General features: G+C 39.5%; 1 protein-coding gene across 4 annotated transcripts in view; it reads left to right on the top strand.

Annotated features, from left to right (window-relative positions):
- Positions 1-19,999, top strand: part of LOC148894763 (partitioning defective 3 homolog B-like) — a 141,775-nt gene extending 121,776 nt beyond the window's left edge. For 3 of the 4 annotated variants that reach the window (XM_089002561.1, XM_089002560.1, XM_089002562.1), the window contains 3 exons: positions 14,495-14,710; positions 15,390-15,503; positions 16,265-19,999. In XM_089002561.1, coding sequence (XP_088858687.1) covers positions 14,495-14,710; positions 15,390-15,503; positions 16,265-16,379 — 445 coding nt within the window. In that variant the 3' untranslated portion in view covers positions 16,380-19,999. Of the gene's footprint in view, positions 1-11,074; positions 11,850-14,494; positions 14,711-15,389; positions 15,504-16,264 lie in introns of those variants that run through there. The other variant, XM_089002563.1, reaches the window with a different exon arrangement.
- The last annotated feature ends 2,167 nt before the right edge of the window (positions 20,000-22,166 follow it).

Below are 22,166 nucleotides of genomic sequence, written 5' to 3'. Positions count from 1 at the left end.
CGTGTCCCATAGATGTGTTTCACTGTGTTGTTTATGACCCACACAATTGTTCTACTCTATTTCCCAGGTAAAATGTATACTTGTATTGCAATGCAATCTTCCAATTTCTGCTGCTTGCGTCTTGATTTATCGCTGTTAATGAAGAGGCCAGTCAGATTACATTTGACACGTGCCCATCCCCCACATTTCTCCTTTTCTCTTCAGCAAGACAAGCAGCAAAGCGTTACAGAATGTATTCAAAAGTGTTGAACATCCAATAAAAGTCAGTCTTTGTTAATGTTGGAAGTATTAATATACTGTTGTTTTTGCATACTTTTACGGATTTTCCTTTCTAATACACATTCCTGCACCATCTATTTGAAAATATCTGAACTAAGCTGCAAATTATTCTACATTAATTAAAATTACAGTTCTTTGATGGCAACCACAAAAGAAATGTAGCAAACTAAGCCCTAAAGAAATGACAACAATAAATGAGGCTTCAGAAAATCTGTATTTATTTCATTTTAAAATATTACCTTTTATATTTCTTTATTTGCACTGTATCATAAATGAACACTTAAATCATACGAGTGGGCATATTTAAAGGAATTGATATGTCCACCTGGGTTAAAGACTTTTCCTAAAATGAAGTACCTAAAGTCTAAGAAATGTCTCGCGGTGAAAATTTCCCATTGAGCCTGCTAATTTTAATTTTCATTAATCTCTTGAAGTCAAAATGTCAATGTTCTTTTAATTACCATGAGCTTGTTAAAGCAGGACATGATGGTCAGGCTAATGTGCTAGCTAACTTTGCTCTAATGCCAATTCACAGCTCTTTAGCTTTCCTACCGACACGAATTAAATACATACACATGAAATTAGATACGAAATTTAGAATCAAGACTCTAAAACCTTTCTTTTATAAATATTTTCACTTCAATGTTAATGACTGTGTGCTGAGAAGTATTTTAACATCAAACAAGAGTTATTTTCTGTTGCAAAACTTTTCAACCAATGGTTGAAGTACTAAGCATAAGACCATTTTTGTCTGGTTCCCATCTCAGTTAAAAATGCGATGGGATGTCTTTTTTACACCTCTTCCATGTGTGTGTGTTTGTGCATGTCTCTGCATGTGAGTGAGCAAGGGGGAGGCAATGTGTCTGGGCTGGTGACGACTTTAGCAGATGGAGCTGAGAGCAGTGATGATCGTTAGGGGGTCTCGCTGTCGCTTTGAGAAGCCTTGAGAAATTGGAAACACACGCTCACACGTACAAGGCACTGTCTCAGTTTCATGCCTTAGCAACGAGAACCCTACTTGGTTGCCCACTGACCTCCACCAAGGTGGAAAGATTTTGACCACAAAACGATTTCTGACATAAAATGTTTTTCCACTTTGTTCAATTTAGTACCTTTGCAATGATAAATTATTCTTCCTTGCTTCGAGCAACCCTGCAAAGTGATGCGGAGTCACGGCTAATAGTGTGTGCTGATAGCATGCCGGACCATGAATGAGACATTCCAATTTGCATACTGGCCTTGGAGAGTTTACTGTTCCATTGAGAAAGAAACAGCAACAGGGGAAAATATATTTTTCAATCCATATTTGTTTTGATTAGGGAACCAACAGTTAGATGATATTTTAATTATACCTTTTTTCACAAGTTAAAATAGTTCAGAGGGGTCTGTGGTGTTTCGTTTTCATTAAAACACTCCAAGAATGAAAATGTATCGTATACTATACACACTTCATTTCTTGTCCTGATAAAATGAGCCTTTTTAAGAAGGTGGCCCTCTCTCATTGAACAGAGACAACCGTCATTGGAGCCCACTGGTGAGCCCATGAGACAGCTGTGTAGTGATAGTGTACTCAAATGAACACACCACACAGCAAGCAACACTTTAAGACATCGTGAACAGTTCTTCAAAAGAAATGCCCACAAACTCTTTATTGCCACTCCTTCTTGATGGTTACTGTTGAGCTAAAGAGCAGTTATTGTATCTGTTGTGCTTAAAACCACCACATACAATAGCTCTGCCTTACAAGGTCTATTGCACTTAATGCAAACAAACAATGAAAAACACCAGTCAGTTGGAAAACTCTTCTTTATGTGCATGTCCATGTCTGTAACCGCGCAAGGACGACAGCATCCCGGGTCAAGCGTGCCCATATTTGGAAGTGCTTGAGAAGCAGCCCATTTGGTTGGTTTATTGCTCATACCTACCTTCAAAAACACAGGCCATTCTTCATCTATGTTTGAATAGATACAAAAGGGGAAGAGAAATGAGGAACCAGATACTGCTATTGTACTTATCACTGCCGCCACTCCACCATTTCCCTCCCATCCTCCATGTCACACCTTCTATCCCTATTTTACCAGGTTCTCACACGTCTCCACTTTTATCTCACAGTGCTGCATTATACTGGAACAATAGTCCCCTGCTGAGAGACAGTTTCAACTGTAAACAGCCAGCAAAGCTAAATCAACATGTGGTGATTCTACCTGAGAATTGGAGCTTTAAAATCATGGCGCCGCTACACTGCCTTGTACTAAGGTGAATATGATTTCGGTCGCTGCCATGGCAACCTTGGATCACCTACTTTAGTACTCTAAATATCAGTGGGCTCGATGAAACAAGTGTTGTTTTTATTTATTTATATACAGTGATACCTTGACGTACGAACTTAATTGGTTCCCAGAAAGTGTGTGTAAGGCGAAAAGTGTGCTAGCTAAAGCGTTCGTAAGCTGAGGTATCACTGTATATATTTTTTGTGAGTGGCTTTAGCGATCATTTTAATTGTCAATGAAAATGCCTTTGAAGATGATCACATGCTTTCATTGTTTACAATAGTTTGGAACGACAAACAGATTAGACGTGATCGTCATTTGTGAAATCAAACGATACGCTTATGTTGGTAGCAGATTCCTCATTTGAAATAAATCAGCCGGAAATGCATTGCTGAATTGATTGTGGAGTTGTGTATTGGCTTAGGTGAAGCTTGGAGTTGGTTGACTGAGTCTTTAGTTTTATTCTCTCAAGTATTGCTAGATTTCACAAAATGACACGCATGCTGCCGAATGTTATGTTGATGACTGATTGATGATGGGTGCAGGAAACAATTTTGTTGCATTTTTCAAATTAGCAGCACAGGATATTGTTTATTTACTTTTTTCCCTTGGCCCACCAACCTCAACTTAACTGGAATGTATAATTTAACTTCCCGTCCCTTTTATCGTGAAAACATGACCACCATTGCATCTCCACATGTCAAATAAACTTTAGATCTTTGCACTTCGACCATAGTGTGCACAACTTGAGGGGGTCTTTCCAAAACCCACATCAAGCTTCTGTGCCATTGATGTGCAAATTCCTTGCGAATTCAGGAATAAAGTGGCTTTTGTTTTGAGACATATTGTATTATGTAACATTTTTCGATGGGGAAACCATGCTGGTTTACAGCTGTATTCATTGCGTTAGTCAACGTTTATGCTTGTGTTGCCTTAAATTGTGTATTGCTTTGACAGCACATCAATTTTTGGTTTTGAAATTATGATATCTACCAGGATTTCTGTTGTTGATCGCAATCTGTTGTTTGAAATGCAGTTTTGACCCAATTAGATTAGCCAAAACACCCTGTCCCATTTTTCCTTGTTATCACTCTTATTGGATTTAACTCACCAGTCAGACATGTTGTTCAGGTCTCCGGGAAGGCTGTCATTTCCTCATTAGAATGATAATTTGATTATTACTCATGAGAAGTGCATGCTGTTTTTTGTATTCTTTCCCCTCTGCATGCCTCTTTTACTTGTCTTCCTATTCTTTTCCTCTATTTTCTACTTTTTCCTTTGTGAAATAGCATTCTCTTCAACCACTTCCTTTTGCTCTCTCAGGTGTGGATAAAAACAAAAAGGGGGGGGGGGCATTCTTTGCCTCTCTTTTGGGGAGAAAAGAATGGAATGCCCCTCGCTCTTTCTGCCTCTCTCAATCTCTCTTGAGAAGACCTCCCAACCAGGCTTGAGATTTTCCCAGACCACTTTACAACTGCTACATAAGTAAGACCATTGTCCACAGTTTTTTTTTCTTTTTCTGTGTCTCGATTCATCAAAACCCTTCTTGTTTGTTCATTATGCAGGAGATGCAAAAATGACCCTTCCATGAGTCTGCCCAATGCCTCATATATTTTTGCTTGTTGCTGGAATTACTTTGTACATCCCAAAAGTTGACAAAAAAATCATTTCAATGTAAAGATGTAATAACACAATTGTTTATAACATGTATCTGATTGCATAGATTGAGAGATGACATGTGTTGGTACATGTGGTTAGCATGTCTACCCCTTCTCAGATCTTATTCAGGTACTTTAGCTTCCTCCCGCAAGCCAAAAACATCTATTCTCTATGGCAGGGATGTCAAACTTTTTTTTTCTTGCCGCGGGTCACATTGTAGTTACAGTTTCCTCCCGAGGGCCGTTGTGAATTTGGGGAAACCATTACAATGTTTCTACTACTACCACTACTACTGCTGTTTTTTTCTACTAACTTTGTGACTGCTTTATTTACTGCATATGATACCTGTCCATGTTCAGTGGTTTGTTGATAAAGCAATTTGGATTGGATTGGATTTTCCTTTATTAGTCTCGAAGTGGACAAATTTACATTTCACAGCAGCAAAGTTATGGAAGGAAGGAAAGTAGAAAAACAAAATACAGGAGCTACTGGAAAGGCAGCCACTCTCGCGGCGCTATCTTGAATTTGTATTATATTGTTTCATCTCCTCCACATATTACATACAGAATGCACTACAAATTAATGAATAACTATTTTTCAAATTTGAAGTGAAAAATAACTGTTCTTGCGGTTTACATGGCTCAATTTGAAATTTCGGTTCAGCCTTTAGCTAGCGTAATGACACTAGACATGCTAGATTTGCTTTTGCGGGCCTAAGTTGTCTGGGGATTTATGCCCTTGATGGGGTCACCCATGGCAAACAGGTCCTTGGTGAGGGACCTGAGAAAGCACGGTTCATTATGATGAATAAAAAAACTAGATTAAGTTGTCCCTTGCTCGGACACGGGTGAACAGGGCCCCCTTCAAGAACCAGGCCTGAGGGTATGGCTCATTGGAAAGCGTCTGGTGGCAGGGCTTGTACCCATGCGGGGGCCCTGGCTGTGCTCAGCCCCAATAGGCAACATGGTTCCTGTTACCATGGTAGTGAAAGAGCCTGCGCTTTCAATACATTTTACAGTCAACCATTGTTATATAGTACTATCTATTTCACTTCAAATCAGAAACAGTCTTGACTGTGACCCATGCAAACAGCAGACATACTTGAATGGTCCGTTTGCCTTTGTCAAAACAATGAGCTCACCTGGTTGACTGTGTTCTTCCTCGACTTCTCCACCGATAATTTCAAAATTGTTCATGTACCAAATTAGTAGCTGTGCTATTTTGTGGTTTGTAATTTCACAAGCAATTTTTATCAAGTCATCACACTCGGAGGACAATGCCCCAGCTTGAAACTATTACATGGAGCAGAGACTCTATTGGCTCAAGATGTGAAATTATTGAGGTAGTTTCATTAAACATGCTTCACGTAATGTATCTCATGATGTTTGAGGAAGTCACCAACTAAACGGTCTAAGTGGTTTGGCATGATACTTTCAGGCCCAAATGCACCCAATTAAACCCAGTGCACTTACTTTAAGTAAAGCTAATATGATTATTTTACCGCTGTTATGCACTATATCTCACAAATTTATTTTCCATTTAACATTATCATGTCTTAGTTTGATGTGACCAACTGTGACAGTTATCTCAATGAGTGTCACTACCTGTGAAACTCAGAGAAAATATGGATAATTTCCACATGGTATTGTTAATGTTTGCTTACACGCAGACTACTGCAGCACGTTTGTCCAGCTTTTGATTTTACAATACACACATATTGTAGATTATTTTATCAGAGTGACTAACAGTCAGCTTGAAACAATTCTTTTTTTTGACAGGAAGGTGGCATCCACGGGTATGACTGTATACCACAGTTTACATTCATACCCGTACAGTTTACATTTCATTTTCTATTGTCGCATGATATCCGTGAAAAAATAACTGTCAAATATCAGGATCTCAAGGCTACTCATTTAGCGTCAGCCTCCAGTTGTGATTTTTTTCCAAATTATGTAACCTTTTGATGTGTGCAATTAAGGCATATATATATATATATATATATATATATATATATATATATATATATATATATATATATATATATATATATATATATATATATATATATATATATATGTTTCTTTTTCTCCACATGCTTACTTCACCCACCTCTCGGTAGCTCCCATATAGGTTCATAGCAGAGCCACATGTGAGGAATATAATTAATTGTATTCTTTGTAACTGTCCATTTAGCGTCTCTAAGTGACCTTAGTTACCCCTAGTATCAGTATTTTTTTTTGGGCCACAGCTTCACCAATCAGTTTCCAACTGGCATGGCTGTATTATGATGTTTTGTGAACCAGCACTCCAAATCTCCATTGTTCTGCCCTCTTCTTCTGTGTTTCCGAGGCAACAGTCCCCTACCATCTGGAAAGTCTTCATTCCTGCTTCCTCGCTCTTTCCTATAATTGGTTTGTCCACTGTCCTTCTCCCTTTTCTTTCCTTTATCGAATACATTTTGAATACATTCACTCTGGACGATCGTTTTTCCCCCCTTCAGTTTTCCCCTTTACATTCAACCACACACACAGACACACACACACACACACACACACACACACACACACACACACACACACACACACACACACACACACACACACACACACACACACACACACACACACGAACCTGATACCAGCATGTGTCTGCATATGCGCACACCCCTTCATTCACTGGAGAGTGTAATCATGTTAGTTTCCTGGGCGGGCCACTTTGTTATTCATTATTTCTTGGTGTATTAATCATTTCTGGAAGACATTTATTGGTAAAGACAGGTAGAAGGCTCTTAAAGTGTGTTTTCCCGTTTTTTACATTTCAACTTTAATTGACCGTCGAAGCATGGTGACATTCACGACGGTCAAACTTTTGCCTTTGTTACAACATTGTCCAGCTGTATCTACTCAATCTCTGTCGAGGTGCTTTTTTCATTGCGATCTTTAGCCCCCATTTTCTTCCCATATTGAAATTCCATGAAAGTGTTAGATTTCAGTTTTTTTTTCTCCTTCATCTTTAAACTAATGTCTCAAGATCATTTTTCATATTCCTTTTTTTCAAAAGAGACTACAGTGAATGAATATAGAAGCATTATTTTATTGCTTATTAATTTACCTACAAGCGTCCAAGAACTGATGTCATGCAAGGCCCACAAATAAATGCAAAAATTCACACACACATACACACACAAACACAAATTGACAGTGGCCCTCAGTCTAACACACGCGCTTCCTGTTGGTGCTCATTTGGGAACATTCACTTATGACAGGTTGGCAAAGATTGAGTCCTGTCATTCTCCCAAAATGGCAGATTCACGAAAATGATTATTTCTTTCCGTGTTAGTGAGGAAAAATGATCTCAGGTGGGGCTGTCAAATATGTTCTTAGCTTCTCTGGTAAACCCCCATGACCATCTAGAAAATCTATTAGATTGTATGATGTGTCTTGTCAGAGTAAGCAAAAGGCTTCACATATTGTGCATGGTTCCTCGAGACTTTTCTTGGTGGATCTTTTCAATAAACAGCTCAGACAGAATTGTTTTTGTTCGTGACCTCTAAAACCATTCATATACACCAGAACACTGCCTTTGCTGACCCAAAAAGTGGATTAATTTATCAAAGCAACACAAATAATTTTCAACACCTATTCCTTTAAGGTTTTTTTTCACACCACCCGGTGTAAGGGCAAAACCAAGAACAAACATTTACAGAAGCAATATAATACTGAAACACCATGGCGTCATACTGAATGAATAAGAACTTCTTCAATTATTGGTGACCCCACCTAAACCAAATGTTTGTCCTTTATTTCATTTTGCCTATAATTTCTTTCTTTCCTAATTCCTTCTTGATGATATCTTTGAGTCTTTGACCTATGTAATTGTTAGTTAGGAGCTAATGGCGTATCGCCTGACTTGGAAAGGTCAGGGATCAAGGCAGGTTTAAGGGCCTCCAGGACCGATGCACCAACACAAATCTCCCTGGCAGCTGAACTAACAAGAAACCATCTCTGACACTCAATCACACAAACACACTCGGTGTGCAATCACTTAGCCACAAGTAGCTGCATAGCTTAATGTCTTATTTGACTTCTGCCTATCTCTGCTGCTTCAGGTGTCTCCTGTAATATTTTTTTTCATTCAGTGAGATTAGGTTTTGTCACAACTCACACATACGGACCAAGATTCCTAATTCCTTACCTGGCCAAGGTTTTCAGACGGTGGATTAGTGTGGTTTAGTTTAGTCAACAAAGGCAACTGCCAATCATACCGGAGCCGCTTCTTTCTGTGATGTTTCCTGGCCAGTGTGTGTGGACAAGAAAAAAAAATAAAACAAAACATAAAAACTTTGAATTAGTTAAACTGCATTATGTATGCGCATACTTTTGCTCCACAACCATCACAGCACACCCCGTGAAGGGATTTATGTTATACTAAATGTAGCAATGATGAGCAGTAGATAACGGAAATTAGATTTTTATCGCCATTCTATTTGGACTGTGATGCCTCTGGGTTTTTAAACATTGGAGTGCTGGATTACAAAAGTGACTGCTGCGACATTATATCACACGAGCCATCTTATTACAAGAAATGACATGAGAACAGCAAACCCATTTTCTTTTACCATTATATATATTTTTTCTCTTTTACCTTTTAGTTTCCTCTCATTCACATTCCATTTTTCCCGCCCAAGTTCTACCGTCTTTCCATTTCCTTCTCTTGACTCATTTTGAGGCATAACCGTATTTTTAATCACCAACCCACTCCATATTTTTACATCAACTTCCGCTATGAGTATTTGGTGGAAGACCATTTCCAGATGAACGATGTTTGTGCATGCACCTGTGAGAGCACCCCTGGGTATATATGGGGGGTAACAGCTGCAATACAGCGCTTTTACAAGTGTAAGTGAAATTGTGTGTGCGTGTGTGTGTCTGTGTGTATGCGTGTGTGCGTGTGTGTGTTTGTATGTGCGCGTGTGCATACTCCATTTTATAACATTTGTCTTTTTTTAAACAGCTTTTCATACACAAGAGTGTGTGTGTGTGTGTGTGTGTGTGTGTGTGTGTGTGTGTGTGTGTGTGTGTGTGTGTGCGTGCGTGCATGTGTGCGTGTGTGCGTCTGTCTTTCTACCAGAGGGAGGGGTGAGGCGGTCCTGAGGTTATCCAACATAACAACTCCCATGTTTACTCTCAAATCCATCGCGAACATGAAATCTCCCAAAATTAGACAGTCTCACGTTAGTGCAAAACACTGTCTGAGTCCACTACTTAGTGAGCTGTCTGAGCATTGATCCCTTCAACTCTTCAACAAATGTTTTCCCCATATCGGTGTGTAGTTTTAGTAGTTGCTGCTTTTGTAGATGCATTTGAAACAAATAAATAAAATAAGTGAACATATTTCCTCACAACTATTAGACATTCAGAAATCCCAACTTCCTCCCACAGCCTTAGTACAGTACCTGTGAGAGGCACTATTGTGCCGTAGGTCATCCAGACTGCCCAAAAATCCGAAGAAGAAAAAGTAATTTAACTCATTCACTGCCAGAGATGTGCAAAAATGTGTCCACTCCAGTGCCAGGATATGTCATTTTTTACTGAAATTTCAGAACCCACAGAATATTTTATGACTACATAAACATTAACTCAGCATTAGAAACCTTAGACTATCTTCTTTCATCGGAAAAAAACATGTTAATTCCTAAATTATATGGGTCTGGAGTTATATAACTTTGTAATGAGGGCGGCTGTCCAAAATACAATGCAATGCATACATATTGGTTTATATAGCGCTTGAACAACAGCTGAAGGTGGAAAAAAGCACTAACATGGAAAAAAAAGGGAAATGCTGCCCCCTTGTGAAAAAGAAAAAAAAAATTGCCACCGGCCATGGCCAACGCTTTTACGGCACCCAAACATGAAAAAAGAAAACCCGAACAAATTCGGGAATGGCGCTCTATGTCATATTTTCAATTCCCGAATAAATTTGTGAATGGCAGTGAGTGAGTTAAGAACATGAGATTCCATCATACAAACATGTCTCTTTTTCATTTTATTCCAGTGAGTAACCTGCTATACACTTAAAAACACCTGAAACAAAGACACAGTTCTGTCCAGAGAGAGGACCAATGTCAGATATTTTGTTGAACACACAAATAAGGATTTGCCAGCAGTAACAGGTGAAGAAACATCACGATTATTGGTCTTAATTTTTTTGAGCGCATTCAGAAGAGAAATTCACTTGCAAAGCATTTTACACTATAATTAATCAGATAATCTTTCAGATACATTTGACAAGCTGTGCTGACCTTGGAAAGGTTTCCCAACTCACACTCCCCCCCCCCCCTAAAAATATATATATTCAGGAAGTCTTGTTTTTGAGTTGGTGACAAGTCCGTACGTGACGTCACTAAAGGACTGCCCTTGAGCGTAAAAAAGACGCATTGTAGACGCATCACGTCAATGTATTTTGCTGTACCTGTTTGGTCTGGGGACCTCGTGTTGCACCCAAAAGCTGCCAGGAGGCTAGAAGAGGGCGTCCAAGCTCCATATAAGGAATTTATCAGCCTGTGGAAACGGAGGTGGCCACAGGAGGTCGCAATTTTGTGCCTCTTTTTTTGGGTGAGAGATTTTCCCCCAATGTTGCCTCAAAATGGCAAAAATAAATTCTTTAATCGATTGCAAACATGTATGCTTTCCTCTTCAGAAGTATTTGAATCATATTCATAACTGGATGTGTAACAAGAAAGCATATTCTCCAAATCTGAAGCCATTGTTTTGATTCACTAGCAATGCAAGACGTCTTGGTGTGACGTCACGAACTGGGGGCGGGACTTTCTGAAAATGCCCAATTCGCAGCTCAATTTTTTGCAGATTTTGGACACCTCAACGCACCCAGCTGTCAAATTCATAAAGTTCGCCGACGACACCACGGTCATCGGTCTCATCAAAGACGGCGATGAGTCTGCGTACCGACAAGTGGAGCACCTGGAGCTCTGGTGCAGCCGTCACAACCTGGAGCCGAACACGCTCAATACAGTAGAGATGATCGTGGACTTCAGGAAACATCCATCACCACAGCTACCCCTCACACTATCCAGCTACCTCGTGTCAACCGTTGAGACCTTCAAGTTCCTAGGAATCACAGTCTCCCAGGACATGAAGTAGGAGGTCAACACCAACTCTGTCTTGAGAAAGGCCCCACAGAGGATGTACTTACTGAGGCTGCTAAAGAAGCATGGCCTGCCACAGGAGGTGCTGCAACATTTCTACACGGCTGTCATCGAATCCATCCTGTGTTCTTCCATCCCCGTTTGGTTCGGGGCCGCCACAAAAATGGACAAAAGCCGACTTCAATGGACAGTTAGGACGGCGGAAAAAATCATTGGCACCACCCTACCCACTCTCAAGGACTTGCAATCCAAACTAGGGCTCGGAAAATCCTACTGGACCCTCCGCACCCTGCCCACCACCTTTTCCAGCTACTCCCCTCAGGCAGGCGCTACCGGTCCATCCGCACCAAATCCAGCAGACATTTAAACAGCTTCTTCCCCCAGGCCATTAACTCTTTGAACTCTTTCAACAGTAGCCCAAATGGAACTGTATAGTGCCACTTAGCAATTTTTTGATGATGATACTAGTGCAGCGTGTTCTACCGCAAACAAATTCCTTGTGCGTTCTACATGCTTGGCAATAAAGATGATTCTGATTCTGATTTATTGGTGTTTTGCATTTGACTAAAACTATCATACTGCGTGTTTTGGGTATTTTAGATGCTATAAAACGTTTTTCTGGTGTCAGTTAAAAAACAAAAAAGTGGTGTCGGTTGTCCTTTCAGAAAAGTACATCCCATTCGAAGAATAATGTCAGAAAAAATAACTGTATACACAAAATATAAAATAAAGGACGCACCATGGTCAAAGAATAATACTTGGAGGGAAAACGTTATCGAAAATAGGGATGAAGAAAGAAGACATGCAGGCATAGCGTGCTACTTCAGTTATCCACAAAGGTACATAATCGGTGCTTCAAAGCTAAGAAAATATGGTTTTGTGATGTAGTATGAAGAGTGTCAGCCCTGTGACTGGCAGATAATTGATCCTGTTTATCATGTTGGTGAAAACTCTGGTTGTTGTCCTCTATAACTTCTCACAAGCACGACATTCCCAGATTATTTTAGGTTGACAGGGTGTGACTTGGAAAGTTTAATTAGAGGTTTCTTTATGTACATTATCACGTCTGTTTTGCTTCTCACACTGCAACGGTTGTTGTGTGCTTGTGCTCGAAGAATGCATGTGTGTGTAAATACCAGCCGGTAATGGCTTCCATTCTCATTATTACCCCATAATCCGCAGCTGCTGTGCAGTCTTGACTTGGGCTCCGAGTGGGAGAATTCCAAACTTGCCACTGGATTTACAATTGATTCCCCACAGATTCAAACTGGATTTCCACTCCATTACCACTATGGCCACTCTGATAAGACTGCAGTAACTACTCAGGTTTTATTGTTGCTATTATTATTGAGTAATTTGTTTTCCGTTTGTGAAATGCTATGAATTATTTAGGAAATATGCAGGCAGCTGGTCAAAAGTATCTGAAACAGAAGTGATTTATATCTCACAATCTGCAGATGTATTCATATTTTTTTGTAATACATACATGTAAGACACACAACATGAGATAATTTAATTGCTGTGGTAAAATATAGCCACTGGAAGGCACAAAACAGTGAGGTGGATGCTCTTGTACATCTATCGGCCTGTAATCCTGGTCCGATGCACTGCTCTTATCTCTGCCTTTGTGACATGGTCATGGGTAGGGTGAATAGTTACTGACAGGCTACCTCACCAATGTGGTTACAGACTTACTTTCTGGAGAGCAGTCTGACATAGATGTTGTCAAAAGTCATAACCCTCTAAAAACAAACATTTGATAGTACTTGACAACTGATAGGGCTATAACTGTGGGTGGCCTTTTCATCAGCCAATGAACATATTTAAAACATACACACATATTTAAAAAAAGGTGTTGGAGAAATGTTAAGATGATTAGTCAAACTGTGAGCCACAAAAAGGAACCAACATGAGTGAAAGGTTTCATGATTACTATCTAATTAGCATTTGAATCAATCTTTGATTGGAGTCTTCAATACCAGCCCACTCGACAATATGAAATTGCCTTTGTTTTGCAATGCCAGTATTTGGAGATTTGAGATATGACATGAGTTAGGTGAGGAACAGGCGCAGTTTACAACTATATAAACCCCCAAATTTCTAAATAAACTGAAATGAGAAACACTTGTACAAAGATGAACTGATCTTGCAAATATGCAAGACCACCTAATGCTAGGTATATGCTGGACATGTCTGTTCAGGATTTGATTTCCTCTGGGCACAAACCACCCATATCGATTAACAAGGCCTGCCACATTACAACAACTGTGTCTGTGGCAGGGTTAACTGAGCCGGAGGTGATTTAAAACTGTCACGTTACCTGGATGTCTTGAGTGTTTCCACCGGTCAATAGCTTATTGAACCACAAACACAGGAGAATCACTTATGAATCTTTATGCACTGGAATAATTGAAGCAATGGTGATTGTGTAGCTTTTCCCTAAAGGGCAAAAATGCTGTTGATTCATTCTCTGCCTCTCAACTAGTCTGTAATCTATGGAATCACCTCTGAGCATGCTTAGCAAAAGCCAGTCCATGGCAACGCTTCTGGGCTAGTATGATATATATATATATATATATATATATATATATATATATATATATATATATATATATATATATATATATATATATATATATATATATATACACACACACACACACACACACACACACACACACACACACACACACACACACACACATATAGCGCTCACTTTAGAGTAGCTTTGAGAATACAAGGGATTTAGAATTGGACTTCCTCTTGTTACATCTAATGTGTAAAGATCCAAGTAGAAAAGAGTGCACAACATCGCTCAGGTTTACTCCAGGCTGAGTTTGATGGAAACAAAAACTTCAATTTAATAGTTAATAAAATGGTTTGGTGAGTAAAATGCCTGTAGGTTTTGTCCAATACTCATATTCCATTTAGTTCACTCTTATAGTATGAGTAATAATTAATACACAAAAGTAATCCGAAGTACAGTATAAGAATCTACACTTCAAATACTAGAAATTGGACACTGCATTTATTGAAATACAGCAGGAAAAAAAACTACCCACATGTTAAATGATAAGTTAGTGTTGTCCTCGGCACTCATTTGTCACGTTCTCTTTTCCAGACGAGGTCCATTGGATCCAGCTGAATACACCATGCATCCCTGGGCAGGTCATTACATGAGTGTTCCCCAGGCTCCGCAAGGTTACCACAAGGCTCCGTCCTACCCCCACCCCATCTTGCAATCCCCTCCATCATTCTCCAACTACCCCCCAAGTCAACCTTACTCACGGCCAGGGGACCCTCGGGGAGTTGACTCAAGTTTTTACCCCCACCCAAGGTAATTGAATGCAACAGATTCTTCTTCGTTCATGATTCTCCTCAATCAGCTCACAGAAGTTGTGTCGGAAAAGTTCCAGTACAGTAGGATAGGAAATGTATATTTCCTATCCAAACTATATTTGTCTTTATTTTTCAGAACCTGAAGTCTAACACACATGTCCAGCCTTTTTTTTGCCTTCATGCACTACTAAGGGGATACTTTCAGGATTCCCCTCACCTTCATTGTCACATACATCTTGACGCCGTCCAAAGAGGGTCTTGTTGATGATCGCCTGGCAAGGGAAAGAAAGGGAAAAAAAACACTAAATGCCATCCACGCTTCTCTCACTCGCTGTCTTGACCCTAATATCCATGACTCTTCACCGATGATGACTCTTCCAAGCAATTCTGCTTTCACGAGCCTCTTCACTTCCTCTGATCATTGCTCGACAATCTGTCAGTGGGGATATGAACAAATGCTCGCTGCAGAGATCTGATGTCAAAATAATACGGTCCAGGGTGATATTCCAAGGAAGGGAAAAACTTAAAAGTTGATATCCTGGGTTTGAAATATATCTCTTATGATAACTTTTCTGCCATATTTTGGACCTTATGGTGTGTATTTAGTCATGGATAACTGTTGTTCCTGCATAAATGTTAAACAATTTATTGTTTCACTCCTTGTTTTGTGCTCTCAGCCCCCAGCAGAGAGGGCCTTTGCGACAGGATGTGCCCCCATCACCCACCCCACCGCTCCGGGGACTGCGGTATGACACAATGACCCGTGGAAATGCTGCTGGAGGCGCTTACAGGTAACATCAGTTTGAGGGTGAACATACCCCAATGTGAACATTTTCAAGGTTTAGAAAAAAAAAATGTGTTCAAATTGGCTGATAGCATGCTGCAATAGTCTGGATTACCTCCAAAATAAGAATGATTTACCAAGAGCCAAAATAAAGTACAATGCGAAATGGAAGAATAAGTTTTGGCGACGGCAACGAATGTATGACGTGTGTCTCATGATTTGGTTATGCCTAGCTTGCGGCGAGCTTGCGGCTAGCTTGCTCGATACATACTAGGCAGTCTTCAATGTTCATGTCAGCAGAATACACATGGCAACAAAAAAAAACAGATGGTGAAAAACTGTGAAATTATATTGCTACATCACCACAGTTGCGTGTGCCATTGTTGTTTATAGACAGTACTGAATTCACTTTACAGGGTCTTTCATATGTGGGTAGCATATTTTGCCGGAATCAAATTCTTTAAGTTGTAGCTACCTTTGAGTTTATTGTACTTTGTCTCCAACGGTTGTCCTGGAGATGCATCAAATTATCACACTCCTTTTGAGAGCATAATTTAGGAATTCATCATTTTGGCCTCAGCTGTAAGCGCTACCATTCATTTCAAGAACCCCGTATTTTAAATATCACTCGTTTCAACTGCTCTTGCCTTGGGTTACTGTTATGCTAATGTCATGTAAATGGTCTTACTTCCCAACACACAAATGAAGCCGCAGAATTCCATATTGGCATTTCTATTTTTATGTCAGAAAAAAAAACTATTCCTACAGGCACCTTGGGGATCCAAGTCCAGAACAGTATGGCTACACAGGGGAGACTGGACGACAGCAACATCAGCACCAAACCGACCCACGACAAAAGAATGCCATGACTGCAGCTGTGTAGATTTCATCCAGACTGGGAAATCAGAAAAATAGTCTTTTAACACGGCACTGTTCTCGGTGCTCCAATGAATAGCAAAAATCAAAGCTCATTGTGCCGGAATTCAGATTTCTCTCACTATCAAATCTGCCGTTTGAAGTCCACCGACAAACGAGACAAGGGAGGTTAATTGTAGGCCACAATACACAAAATCACTTTTTTTGAAGTCATGATAATTGCCTCCCTTAACAACCCGCATCCACTAACTGTGTCTTTAGAAGCATGTCTGCTCTCACACCAGGGAAATATCAGTCAGTCAGTCAGTCTGCTGGTTGGACCGTCACTTTGGTTACCAATGAACTCAATCATCACCATCATCAGGATCAGCATTTAATTGTGTCTACAACCAAATAGTGATGTACTCCAAAACATTCTGATCCGTAGTTTTGAGCATGATAACATTTACACTCATGGCAAAGTGTCAAACTTACTCTCTCTGCACTTATGAATGTCATTGAAATGGTAACGATGTAACACTTTTTTTACATTTAAATCTGAGTTTTAATCACTTCATTTAATGTTATGATGCATGACTTATTTCACTTTAGTTTATCCATGATTTTGTTTTTTAACTTTTAATGTCTATATGAATGTGCGAAAACGCTCAATGACTTCACTTAGCCATGCAATTACACACAAACTGATCAAGCTCAAATATTTGTCTTTCTAAAGACGAATCATGACAAACATCAGGACGTACCACTTTTGTAAACAGGCCAAAACCACTGTTCTCTTCGCAACCTAAATCTTTAGATAGCATATATTTTTTTATGGCCAATAAAATAACACACAAGGTTTCATCAATTTCAGCAGAATTCTTTAGCTGTTTTCTTGAATGTGATTTTCGATGAAGACAAATTAATATACAAAATACACAAAAGAAAATCAGGGGCTGTAGAGGTGGGAGGCGGTTGCTAGAGGACTGGATTTTTTTTAAGTCCCATCAGTCCACACTCTCTTTGGCCTGGTGATGTGTTCAAGTACACACAGGAACCAAGCGAGAGGTTCCTCTTAGTGTTGGCACACCATTTAACAACTTGCTAAAAAGTCACTTGACAGAAATAAGCGTTCAAACCTATGTTATCATCTTTTCTCGTTGAATAGCATGTCAGTGGATAATACATGCAAGAAAAAAAAAACATTTCAGAAAACGCTCAATTGCTTTTGATGAAACTTCACTGAAGCATTTCATTTTGGTCGCAATTTTCCTTGTCAATTTTTGCCAAACCAAAAGGGTACGAATAAATTGAATAGAGTGCTAAGAAATGAAACGGTGGTGTTGGATGAGGGTAAGGATACACAAGCAAGTAAAGAATGTGGCTCAAAGATGCAATGCAGGACTCCACGAATGTGGCACAGAAGAGTTTTGAGTGAGAGTTAGGAGTATATCCTGGAAATGTAATTCTCCAGTGGGAGGAATACATTGTTTGCGCCAAGGTTAATCATGGTTCTCTTCACTACAGGTATTACTGAAAAAAAAAGTATTGCAGTACGACTGTGAGCGTGGAAATGTACGAGTGTTGGAGAAAATGATCCAATAGCAAATTACTGAAGAGGAGCTCCACTTCACTGAGATACGAATGTTACGTGCTGTCACTTTACTATCATTACAAGCCTGTGGTTAGTCTAAATGGTCACCGACCAGGTATGTCAGAAAAACTCCAGGACTGGTGTCACAAAAGATACATAGTGGGCCCTTGAGATAAGAATTAAATTTGTTCCCTGGCCACGCTCATCTCAAATCGTCTATCCCGAATGAAATGAATGGAAATGCCATTCACACTTTCCAGCCTGCTAAGAAAAGAATACACTGGCCATTTTTAATATTATACTTCATTTAAAAATACATGTCAACTCATTCACTGCCATTCCCGAATTTATTTGGGAATTGAAAATATAATGTGGAGAACTGTTCCCGAATTTGTTTGGGTTGAGATATTTCTTGCAGGGCGGGGAGGGTGCCGATAAAGTGCTGGTCAGACCTGTAGCAATATTTTTCCCTTCCACGAGGGGGCAGGATTTGCCTTTTGCATGTTAGCGCTTTGTTACAGCTTTAGCTGTTGTTAAAGCGTTATATAAAACAATGTGTATGTTGTATTTTTTACAGCGGCGCCCATTTCAATATCAGATAACTCCAGACCCATATAACTTAGGAATTAACTCTTTTTTTCTGTTGAAAGAAGAGGGTCTAAAGTTTCTTACACTGAATTGAAAGTGTATGTAGTCCTAAATTCAATATTCTGTGGGTCCTGCAATTTGAGTGAAAATGACAAAAACCCTGGCACTGGAGTGGCAGGGTTACATTTTTGCACATCGTCGGGCAGTAAATGAGTTAATGTCATTATAGGGCACAAAGAACAGTTTTGCTACCTTTTTTCGTTCAATTCGATGAACATTGTAATACTCCTTTTGATGTATTCATCTTGGCCACGCGGGGTTAGTATGAGATGAGATGAGCTCAGGCGCAGCACAGGCATCTCAGATTTTTGTTTGGAAGCTAAAGCGATAAATCGGCTGAGCTGTCCCAAGGTGCTCCCTCGCTTGTAACGCCATTCCAGGAACGTTTTCTGACACATGTACAATGTACTATATGCAATTCATTATTTGTATTTTGTATTTTTTTAAACCTTTCTTTTTATGAATGTCTGTATTAATATGGAGTCACAGATTGTTCCACAAAAGTCACCTTGCAGTCTTTAAGCGCGTGTTTTACATGAATGAACAAGCAAATGTTTTGTGAAAAGTGCATTCTGTATGCAAGCTCTGTTCTTTTTTTATGATATAACCTGAAGGTACATTCCAGGAGTCGCTTTTTTTAAGACTTCTGTTGCTCACCGAAACCAGTGTATGAAGGAAAAATAATATTTTTATGAAGTACAGTGAGACCTCAACTTACAAAGTTTTTGTCTTACAAACGTCAAATTTATGAAAATTAAACCTTATAATAAGCACTATTTTCATAATACACACCCACCACGGCTGGCGGAGTGATCTTCGGCGGAATCACACGACCGAACAGCACCAGAGGTTAAGTTACCAACAGTCCTTATGGAAGGTGACTCTCCTTCCATAAGCCATCAACGACCATCAAAAAGGTAAATAAAACTTTAATTACAGTCGTCATGTAATGCGCCTCTCTTTCCAAACAGCAATTCCCTTTGACCTTCAACCTCCAATGCCATTCCATCAAGCCATAAATGACCATCACGAATGTAAATAAAGTGACTTTATGATCCAATGCAGTATATTCATTTCATTACAATACAATAGCACATTTATTATACATAGAATAAGGTATGTTGTGTGTAGTTTTAAGGCTTATTTAGTTGAAAAGTATATTTTATGGAAACCCGGGAACTGATTATTCCCATTTTAATGGTTTCCTATGGGATTTTTTTTTTTAGATACACACTTATCGCCTTACACACTCTGTCTGGGAACCAATTAAGTTCGTAAGTTGAGGTCTCACTGTACATTGTTTGTAAAACCCATAAAAACAAATATAACTGTCATTTTTGTAATGGTAACATTTTATACTACAGCAGGTATATAACATTTTTTGCATTAAAATGTTTTCAACAAAACACGAGCTCTGATGTCTTCACATAAGATTGTGCTTTTTCGACACTCTAACCTCTCCTCTGCGCATCTGTTAAGGTTAATTACGTATGAGTCGAGAGAAGTGATTTTTCTCCAGCCTTGCAATTTCTACAAGGTGAGTCCAATTTTATTCCTTTAAGCGGCTGATAAGTTGTCTCTTTGTAAAGGCCGATAGATACGGTGTCCCCAAATTAACGTGTAGCTAATTATCAATAAGAAAAAAAGGATATCCGATGCTTTGATTGCAGCCCAAAGTTTAGATCTTTTCTAGTGCCCACCTGGCTCCCTACTGGGTCATGCACCTCCTTTTAATAAGTATTTTGCCACTGCTTTCCGTGTTATCAGCTGCAAAAGGACCGGGACTTGGACAGCAATCAGTGAAGTTAGTCCTAATGAGACGCAAATGCCCAGGGAATTTTTTTTATCAGTCAAGACCTTAATTAGCATATTCCACACCCTTTGACCAATGGGGACGGAACGTAAAAGACATTAAATTCACCTGAGTCACGAGCACTTGAATGGGTAATTGTGTCAGTGTTAACATGTCAAAAGTTAGTCGATTAGCAGATTTATGTATATTTGACTAAGGAAAGAGATGCCCATTTCACGGTAAGATCAGAGCATTGTCATCAAATGGTGAAGATAGTTTTGCTTTTTTTGAATGCTGCTGTGCCGATGACAATTTTGTGTTTGGGAGCCTTTTACTGAGCATCTTCATCTTTATTAAGTTCGTAAGGTTGCTTGTTCTGTAGCCACAAGGGGACACAAGCCAGTGTCTTATGCCGGTCCCAAGCCCGGATAAATACAGAGGGTTGAGTCAGGAAGTAAAAGCTTGGCCAAAACAAATATGCGAATCAAACCTTTGAAGATGGAGGACACTGATTCGCTGTGGTGATCCCTTGAAGGGAAAATCCGAAAGGAAAAGAAGATGGCTGTGTAATGAAGAGTTTCAAACTTACCTGGAAAAAAAATAATCAACATCATGATAATAATAATAATAATAATAATAATAATAATAATAATACATTTCATTTTAAAATGACAGCTTCATTGGCACATTGCTTGTTGACGACGGACATTTCTTGAAAAATGTTGGTTCATAGCTGGCTGATTTTGTGGGAAAACTCAATGGCCCTTTGCATGTGTGTTACTTTATATTCAATTTTAAAAGACGCTCTGGCAAATGAAACGTAACATGACAATCTGGCCATTGGGGGACCCAACTTGCTACAGGATGTGGTAGCACGGGGTACAATGTACCAAGTTAACATGCTGTCATTTTGCCTGGGAAATATTCCATGAAGACATAGATATGGGAAAAATAGTACAACCTGAATAAAATTAAGTAAAGTTAGCAATATCCTCCTGCTTTGTGATATGGGTTTAATTTATTCAGCCGCCACACTTGCCATGCAAGACACTGAAGTAAATAGAAATGCCAATTATACATTTCAGCCTCCTACCAAACATCAACATAATGTTTGCACCAAAAAAGAGAAAGTAATAAAGAAAGAAGATACACAGTAAACATTGGAGTGTTGAAATTTCTGGGTTAAATGTTTGATTTTGAAGTTGAAGTTGATTTTCACTGGTTAGCATTTTTTGTCACCACTTCCGCCTCTTGGACAACACAAATGTTGACCTGGTTAACACGTCCACCTCACAGTACAGATGTCCAGGTTTCGAATGACCCACCCATGTGGAGTTTGCGTGTTGCCGCCGTAGGTTTTCTCTAGTTTCCTCCACATTCCAAAATCACGCATGGCCGGCTGATTAAACACTATAAATTGCCCTTCGATGTGAATGTGAGCGTGGATTTTTTTTTGTCTATGTGTACTCTGCATTTGGCTGACAACCAGTTCAGGTTGTACCCTGCTTAGTGCCAAAAATAATAGGGGATTGGCTCCACCCTCACGAGGACAAACAGAATCAGTGGATTTTAATTCTAGGAGTGTAATTTTAATATTTTCTGAGTTAAATGGTGTCCAGAGCCTGTGTTACTGTACAGTGTTGATCACCTAATGTTCAACTCGCAATAGATCTAATTAAGCTCCACTAACGCACCTGTGCCTCCTCAATTGGAGAGAGACGAGTCGCCGCCATCTTTCTCCCTCTTGCTTTATGACTGGGAAACATTGACATAATAAACAA

Source organism: Hippocampus bargibanti, linkage group LG08 (assembly GCF_051943395.1).
Source record: "Hippocampus bargibanti isolate YZ-2025 linkage group LG08, ASM5194339v1, whole genome shotgun sequence".
Classification (NCBI taxonomy): Eukaryota; Metazoa; Chordata; class Actinopteri; order Syngnathiformes; family Syngnathidae; genus Hippocampus; species Hippocampus bargibanti.
The sequence above is the reverse complement of the archived record's forward strand: the minus strand, read 5'-3'. Positions and strand labels throughout refer to the sequence as shown.